At 39.4% G+C, this 9,535-nt stretch overlaps 1 protein-coding gene across 14 annotated transcripts in view; it reads right to left on the bottom strand.

Annotated features, from left to right (window-relative positions):
- Positions 1 to 6,092: 6,092 nt before the first annotated feature.
- The window catches only part of epb41l2 (erythrocyte membrane protein band 4.1 like 2), a 94,557-nt gene continuing 91,114 nt past the window's right edge, over positions 6,093 to 9,535 (bottom strand). For all 14 annotated transcript variants that reach the window (XM_061929925.1, XM_061929931.1, XM_061929934.1 and 11 more), the window contains one exon: positions 6,093 to 8,769. Coding sequence is in view for 1 of the 14 variants with exons in the window: in XM_061929931.1 (XP_061785915.1) it covers positions 8,764 to 8,769 (6 nt within the window). In the remaining 13 variants the exon portion in view is untranslated. The remainder of the gene's footprint in view (positions 8,770 to 9,535) is intronic.

Genomic DNA, 9,535 nt, shown 5'->3' with positions numbered 1-9,535 from the left:
CAGCGAGCAGCAGCGGTGGCCGCGCTCTGGAATCATTTTTGGTGATTAAACCCCCAATTCCAACCCTTGATGCTGAGTGTCAAGCAGGGAGGTAATGGGTCCCATTTTTATAGTCTTTGGTATGACTTAAAAGAGTAATATATAGTAGTTTTTGATTTTGTTTAGTTATTGTGTACAATTTACTTGGTTTTGCTCAAACAATTGTGTGTACTGTAATAAAAACTAATAATGAAGTATGTTTAAATATTGTGTTGATATTGTTAAACTGTCAATAGCACTCACCATAAATAAATCTGAAAAAATGTACAGTTAATACATGTGATCGGTATCGGAATCGGCAGCTTAAATCCCTGATCAAAACAATGTTAATATCAAAGAGTTGTGTTTAGTACAAATGTTTGCGAAGCTGCGATGCGTCAGAGGGTCTTCGACAGCTGTTTGTGTCTGTCTGTGTTTTTGTTTGCTTACAGGAGGGGCATGACAGCCGACAGTTTGATATTAACTGTATTAACACTCAGTAACATTATATTCGTATTTTATATTAAATAGTCACAAATAATTCAATGATCAATAACCGTCTGTTAGTACCAGGATGTTCAAACACGGTCGATATGTACGGTCACCTTCTGCTGTGGTCGCATATCTTTTTCTCTTTCACTCAAGCAGACGACAACAATGTGCATTTCGATTTTTGACAGCTATTACAGAGTAGCATAATGGTACTTTTGTCTTCATTTCAATGGATGTTTGCAAGTGTCAGGATTGAAGCAATCAGATGTAATACTTTTCTGAGAGTTTATTTTATTTAATAATGTTATTTTACGTGTGGTGTACACTGCCACCAAACTTATGTTTCCCCTCTCCTGAGGCGCATGACTCATTGCAGCCTTAGAAGCACGTCGGAGAAAAAGTACTGTACTTAATTTAATGGGAGAATACTTGGAAGGCCGGATTTGACAAGGAAAACTCACATTAAAGGGATGCCCCACCCAAAGTGTGTATCTTTCATGAAGGCGTGCAGTGACAGACTTAAGTTGAGGGGGTAAATGCTGCGTGGCCAAAACTTGCACAACTCAGAAGCGCATAGCAGAATAGGCCCCTAATGCTGTCTCAGAAGTTGGTTGTGTTGCTACTGTGTTGTGACCTCGTTGTGCTAGGCCAACACAAAGGCCTAGTAGCTTCAACATGACTTTCAAGCTGTTCTGTTTAAAGTCAACTTTACTTATGCTTTTGTAAATCAGAGTATCGGGATCTTTCTGTGTGGAGTTTGCATGTCCTCCCCGTGACTGCGTGGGTTCCCTCCGGGTACTCCGGCTTCCTCCCACCTCCAAAGACATGCACCTGGGGATAGGTTGATTGGCAACACTAAATTGGCCCTAGTGTGTGGATGTAAGTGTGAATGTTGTCTGTCTATCTGTGTTGGCCCTGCGATGAGGTTGCGACTTGTCCAGGGTGTACCCCGCCTTCCGCCCGATTGTAGCTGAGATAGGCTCCAGCGCCCCCCGCGACCCCAAAGGGAATAAGCGGTAGAAAATGGATGGATGGAGTATCACAGTGCAGTTCTCGGAAGTAAACATTGCCATAAGCAAGGAAAGTCAATATGACCAAAGTGTGTTTGTTTTATGACAAGAGCAGAGAGAGGGTTCAAAGTACCTACACAAGAACAAAGTCCACATCATCATCATCATCATCATCAACACACCAGGGAGAGACTGAAAGGAAATGGATTAAATAAGACAAATCGCAGTGACACATTCACTCTAATGCTGGGTTGGAGAGTTATCAGAACGCAGTAGCTCATCCACTCTTGACTTCTAATGACAAATCCAGCAACAATTCAAGCAACAAATCAATAATAGACTCAAGTAACGAATCAAGCACTAACTTGAGCAACGAATCGGCCAAGGACTCCAGCAACAGGTTGAGTCCGACTCAAGCAACGACTCAAACAAAGACGCAAGCAAAGAATCAAGCAACAACTCAAGAAAAGACTCAATCAACGATTTGAACAACAACTCAAGAAAAAACACGAGCAACAACTCAAGCACCAAATCGAGCACCAAATACAGCAAAGATTGAACATAGACTAAAGCAACGTTGTGACACCAGTTGCCAGCACTTCTTGTGAGTATGTCTTTTTAAACAATAATTCAACAAGAAAAAAGTTAAACAAAATTTGGAATATTGTAAGAGTGATGTGTTACACTAAGGGTCTGATCTGATTTACTAAGATCCAAACACCACACTAAATAGCGTGTGCAATCTACAAAATAGCGTGTACTATTAGTGGGTGTGTTGTGTGCAATTTACTAACGCTGCATGTGCAATTGTAAAGTGTTGCAGACTACCTTCAAGTTATCATACTCCTATCTGTGGTGTTTCTTTATGTTTTTAAACATACAAAAGACATGTACTACGTTTTATGGGCATTTTAGAAGCAGTCCTGCATTGCACGTATGTATAATAAAACCACTTTTTTTTGTAACTACCGAAGGTGCGCTCATTGGTGACAGGCTGCAATTAAAAGATACAAAAACAAGCATATTTAAAGGTTTTTTCATATAAGAAATATTTTAATGATATAAATTATTGGAAATATTTTAGTAAACAAAACCCCGGAAGACAAAATCCTTTATTTTCATGGCGTTCAACCATTCCAGGTCCAATCACAGGATTTAAAGAAAGGAGGGTGACAGGGCCCAAGAAGGATTCTCCTCATTGGCTGACGCGTTGTATAGTGAAGTGAACTTGTTTTCAGTAAAGTACAGCTGCCGAACACCCACCTGGAAAGATCGCAATACTTGCGCTTGCTGTTAGAGCATATACTGCCAAAAGAAACAAAAGAGGAAATCAGTGGAAGAAAAGAACGATGCTGTATGTCTAAAAAAACCAAAGAGCCAAAACTCTAATAAATATTGGTCCGGCGTATTCAAGATGGAAGGCATTGCGGGCTGGTCTTGGACTAACTTTGGACGTGCAAGTGGTTGCTTTCCTTCTAGTCAAGTAATCTAATGTTCCATTTTCCTTACATATTTTGTGTATCCTTTTTGTGTGGCAACGTGTGTTACCGATAGTCTGCAACAAAATACGAACTAGGGGATCCTTTGATGCGACTTTAGACTGTCAACAACCTATTCGTGCGCACGTACAGCCGTGCGCGATTTCATGCACTTCCAGAGAGGGAGGAGAATGGGAGGGACTATCCGTGAGCTGTGCAGAGTGGGGGGCGGGATTTACAGTTTGAATTCTGCCTGGTGACACAAGATTCAAGTATCCCAGCTTTAACGCAATCCGCTTTGCACACGTTGAGGAGATCAGCTAACCTTGAGTAAATCAGGCCTTAACACTTCTATGAAAATAAATCATAATTTTGAGGATAGAGTGAATGGTCATAAATCAAATTGCATTTTTCTGGAGATACAAGTCATAGTACTGTGATATACATCTGCGTAATCTTAACAAATGACAACGGAAAACATAATTTATTAAGATTTGTTCAAATGTTGCTCAAATGGTAAGATTTTATTTAGAAAAAAAGACTACTTTATTATTTTCCCCACCTCATAACATTTTTCACTCCCTGCTAAACCTAAAACCATTGAAGAAAAGAGGTGTACGAGAAGATGGAGGGGGAGTGGGGGGGTGGGGGGAGAGACCGGTGTGTTGTTTTCTTTAATAACGTTAATAGCCAGGAAAGTGCCATTGTGACACAGAATCTCTTTTACAACATTTAAACACCAAAAATGTTTGGCACTGGGGAGCGAGGTGGGTGAAGTGTCTTGCCCAAGGACACAACTAGACTGGATACGATTATGAACCTGGAACCCTCAAGTTGCTGGCAGAGCCACTCTACCATCTGAGCCACGGCACCCCTTACAACATCGCTATGCTAGGTGTACTTATGATAATCCATCCATCCATCCAATTTGTACCGCTTGGGGTCGCAGGGGTGCTGGAGCCTATCTCAGCTGCATTTTGGCGGAAGGCGGGGTACACCCTGGATAAGTCGCCACCTCATTACAGGGCCAACACAGATAGACAACATTCACAATCACATTCACACACTTAGTTATTTAGTGTTGCCAAACAACCTATCTCCAGGTGCATGTCTTTGGCGGTGGGAGGAAGCCGGAGTGCCCGGAAGGAACCCACGCAGTCACGGGAGAACATGCAAACTCCACATAGAAAGACCCCGAGCCCGAGGATTGAACCCAGGACCTTCGTACCGTGAGGCACACGCGCTAACAACTGTACCCTTGTGCTGACCACTTATGATAACTATACACAAATTATAATATTTATAGTCGCGGTGGAGTGGGGGGCGGAAAATACTGTAATTGAGAAGCACTGGCTAATAGTATCATCTTTATCGTTTCGCATTCTGCAGGGGCGTGATGGAGATTCTGAGCGGTCCGTGGGCCGGTCTGGCTCTGCTGCTAAGACAGACAATGACAAAGTCTGAAGCAGAGACAGACAGCTGTCTACCATTGTGGCTTCCAGGTCTGCTCCTGTTCCTGCCAGTCTTTGTGCTGCTGTTACAACTGATGGTCTACCTCCACTGGAAGTTGGGCCAGGGTATGCAAGCATGCAATTAACTTTCATTTATTAAGTATTTTCCATACTTGCCATGCCATATGTTTGCAAAACTTATATAGGTACAGTAGGAAGGAGAAGGCTCTCTCCATCAAGAGCCATTAATACTCCACAATAAATACATTTATTATTTGCATAAAACAGAACACAGGATTACTCTATAGGATATTGACCAAAAAAGGTGCCCCGGCAGTATATGAAACACTCTTCTCTAATAAACAGCCACCAATACATGAATGTTTTTTAAAAATCAGTTAAACATTTCTCTACAGACTAGCCTTACGCAGATTGATTGACAGCGATTGCTTATAGTGATTGTTGATTTTCACTTAATATACCATGTTTTAATGTTGTCATGTGGAATTTGTATTGAATTTGATCACCTACCGCACCTTTTTGTATGCTATTTACATTTTGTTATTGCATTCCATTGTTATTATTTTGTGTGAAGCACTTTGTGACTTATATTTGTAGAAAATGCTTTAGAAAGAAAATCTTACTAACCAAAGATTTAGGACATCTACCGGAAGTGAAAAGGGCTGATTTACGCCATCTAAATATTGGGGGGAGGAGGAAATCAATAAACAGCTATCGAAAAAAAGCTAATATAAAACCCAACAACTTTTTTGAGGCTAAACCAAGTTCCTCTATAAGTACAATTATGCGACTCAAGTTATTTATTCAATGTGTTATTATACTAATAAATTGTACTACCGGAAGTGAAAAATGTTGATTTCCACCATCTAAATAATGAGGGGAAAAATCAATAAACAGCTATCGAAAAAAGCATATATAAAACCTACAACCTCTTTTGAGGAAAAACCAAGTTTCTCTATAAGTACAATTATGTATGTGTTATTAATAATAAATTGTACGTGCTATCGTCAGCTAGCCAACACAAGCTAACAAAGGTTGGTTGGCTGTGACACAAAACATATGAAAAAATACTTACATGCAGTAAAATGACTAAAGGTGGACAATTTGTAAGGGATTTATAGCAACTTTAAAGTGATATAGTGTCTCAAAATTAACTTACATTCTGTTGGTAGCTCAGTTGGGCGTTGACCGCCAAATTTGATAAACCATCCATTATTTGCATTTTGTAAAAACTGTTATACTTCTTGTATTCGGACTCGCGCATGCGCAGAAATGTAACTCCAACCTGCAAATATCAACTCGGCGTTAATTGTTTTAAAGAACTGTCACACAATAAAAGTGACCCATGTGTAAGTTTAGGACAGTTTATACACACATTGTAGGTTAGGTGTTGTCCTGAATATATTGACTCTTTTTGCTGTGTCCACAGTGGAGGCTGACTTAACTGCGTTGTCACATAACCACAGCGCCATCTTCAGGCCGACCCAGCGAAGTGCACACCCGAGAAGGAGGAGCGTTGGCTAACATTAAAGTTTGGCATCATTTTGCAAATGGACATTTTAGTGCCGAATATTCGCACACGTTTGACTGTTTCATTTTAAGATGAAAGGAAACGACACGACAAGAGTATTACAATCCTTTATTGAAAGTGTTACACAGGGAAAGAGTTGCTTTGTGTAATACAGGACAATGAAATGTCTAGAAAGAAACCTAGTGTGGACACAGGTGGGCTACTGTGGAGCAGTGGGGCAGCTGGTGGACTTTCACAACATTCTCATGTTTTCTTGCAAGTGTGAAAATACAAAACGATGCTGCAAGCTGGTTTTGTTGTTGACAATAAATTGCATTTTACAGATGATTTTTTTTTAAAGGCAGCATTTGTGACTTTGCAGAGCTGCCTTGATTTGAGAAATCCTGGTAAATTCACACGTACATTTACCAGGACCACCAGGAAAGCTTTAGATAGGCAGTCCCACTACTCCTAATTTCTAAAAGACAGCTAAGAAGCTGGTGAATGGTGTTCATTAAAAAACAAACATCAAAGACAAAATCTTAGTTTTACAGAAGAATAGACTGGGCAACATACCTCTACAGCATGTGACGTATTATGCAACATGTTTTCTTATTTATTTAAAAAATCTTCTTAGCCAGAAGATCAAAGTGGAATGTCATTGCAATGCAAATGTTGAATACAGAAACAATAAGAACACACTTGGGGTTCAAAAAATTATTTTTAAAAGTGTACTCAAAACAAATCCAATTCAAATATTTATACTCCAGTCAAGACAGGACAGTGTGGTTCAATCTATAGACACGGAATGTTGTGTCGTTTTTTAAATTGTTCATATTTATCTTAGTGCTAATCACGATTATGTGCATCTTTCACCCTTTCAATGCTGCCTTCACTGCCCCTTGTTGTGTGTAAAAAGCAGCACCGTCAAACCTAAAACAGGCTGATTTTTTTTTTTAAATGACATCACAATTCTCATACCTGACAATATTTGCATTTCAAAGAGACATTTTCTGGAAAGCAAAGGACAATTCTAAGGGTTTCCCAATACAACTTTTTCAGTTCCGATACTGATATTGGAGCCTTGAGTATTGGCAGATTGATTCGATACGATACGATATCAACATACTTTAATTATTTTGTACTGTGAAATGTTAAAAAAAATGTTTGCTAAAGTGAAATTAGTCAAAGAACAATGAATAGTAGGTACGAAAAACACTCATCTATTTAATATTGACCATCAGAAATGGACGTATGCTTTCTCTAAGTTGAAGTGGAGTGATATTTTGACGCCCAGTGGTCACAGTAATTCATTAAATGAAGCTCCTGACGCAGTAAGCTGAATGATGCAGACACGTTTGTTACTGGATACTTTCTAATAAACTTCTGTGTAAGTAATATGTAAGTACAATTATTTGATACTTGTTTATATTGACAAATGTGCTCTTTTAGACTGCAATATTGTTCAATTAAGGACACTTATTACATATGTCTAGCTTGTGTGGTATTGTGTGCTTAGCTGTTGTGTAGCTGCTAGGTCCTAGCAGCCTGTAGCCTACCATGTTTACCTTTTGTAAATGACTTGACTAAAATAAAAGAAAAGAACAACCTTGTGTGCTTATTGTAGCATGTTTAGATGTTAACTGTAAACAAGTAAACACGCTGCAGGAATGCTTGTATCAAAGATTGTACCACAGTTATGCAAGCGCATATACTCCCATAATTGTTTTTTGCTGATACCTCAGCGATATTAAATTTCAGTAATGGATCGGGACACCCCTAGAAAATGTTTCCACCTTTCAATAATTTCCACCAGAAAGACCAGAATTTCCCCCGATCAATGTTCAAATGCAAATATGAACCGACTGTCCACTGTAAGGTACTTGCCAATATTTCCATTTGTAAATGAGAGAAAAGACGGGAGAGACAGAAGAGCACAAAACTCCCAGAGAAAAAGTTAAAAGGTAGTCTCCGTCATAAGTGTCACCTAAGCACCGTGACATGTCACTTATCAGCTGTACTTTTGTGGCGTGGAATATTTAAGAAATTAAACATTTACTCAATAAGAAAACAAAATGAGCCATGTGTTCTCTACGCATCCTGTCACATTCACCTCACCTCCATGTTGTCTTTTCATATCAACTTCAGCATTTTGTGTCTGTGTAAAACCACCGGGAGGGTTCAAACAGCGCCAAAAAGCCACCTCGCAAACATTTAACTCTCCTAAATAAAAATGTGCTCCCTTGCCTGTCTGCATAGGAACAGGAACTACACATACCATTTGTAGCGTCAAATCATGCCCATTTAGTACAAAAATCTAGTTTGAAATGCTGTGAACACACGAATGTAGAAGAGGAGCAGAAGAAGAACGAAAAGAGAAGCTTGAAGAATGAGTGGTTGGTACCGTGAGTGAGTGATAATGGTTGTTTGGCTAGTACTGTACTGTACTGTACATTTGACTGCAGTATCGTCACAAGGAGGGAGGATGCTAAGAGCAAAGCAACGCGTCTGAAGATGGCGCTACATGACAGTGTGTGGGAACAATGATGGTAATCATTTATCTTGCTTATTCAGCTTGTACATGAGTATTGTCTCTTTTGGTAAACACTTTAAAAACACTATAAATGTTAGCTAACAGAAGTGTTTTTCCCGCTCCGTCAGCGTGTTGTCATTATTTGATTTTGTTTTAGAGAGAACGACGTCTTGGAGGAGGCGCGCTCTCTCTCTCTCTCTCGCTTTTGTCATGATGATGATGATGATGGTCGTCCTTCAGGATGGGCTCTTCAGCTCTGCATGTCAGAAGAAAGGAGAGGGGAAGAGCTGCAATCAGCATCCGTGAATTGACAACCTTGCCTATATTTACATATTGACCACGCTCTCATCATTGGAATAATCCTCAAACCATCATCAACACAGTGCAACCTCTATGCTACAATACTTCTAAGACACTTGTTTGGGTGTGGAAACCGTTTCCCGTCCCTACATAATGGAAATGGAAATAATCTGTTACAGGGTGAAACTGGCCATGGTAACCTTTATTTACAATTCAGGCAACCTCTGAAGTCTTATTTTCACAACTGAAATGGAAATACTTGTGTAAAATAAGGAGTACCCTTCACTATAAAGTCACACAAGTGTAAACAGAAGTGAACCACAGATACAAGTCAAACCTTGATACAATTCAAACACTATTTTCTTCTCTTAACACACGAATGTCTGCTTAAAAAAAAGCCGAAGAAAAAGTAAAAACGCAGACACTGCGTTATTTCTGAGCTCTAGTCAAGTCATGTGTGACAATTTCCCTACTTTGGAAGCCTAATTTTCCCCCCAAAAATCTCAAAAGTTTTAACACCCCAGGGCCTTTAGGCTTTAATATTATATTAGCTACGATAGAATTATATATGAATATAATTGTACGGATCCTTGGGCGTGTATTTTTGGGAAAATTATCCAAATCAATGAATGACTTCATTAATCAAAATGAATGAATTACAAATGACAGCAGCACAGCATGCAGAGTGAAAAACAGAAAAAATAATATACAGTTACAATTAA

Source organism: Nerophis lumbriciformis, linkage group LG34, assembly GCF_033978685.3.
Source record: "Nerophis lumbriciformis linkage group LG34, RoL_Nlum_v2.1, whole genome shotgun sequence".
Classification (NCBI taxonomy): domain Eukaryota; kingdom Metazoa; phylum Chordata; class Actinopteri; order Syngnathiformes; family Syngnathidae; genus Nerophis; species Nerophis lumbriciformis.
This window is presented reverse-complemented; position numbering and strand designations above follow the sequence as displayed.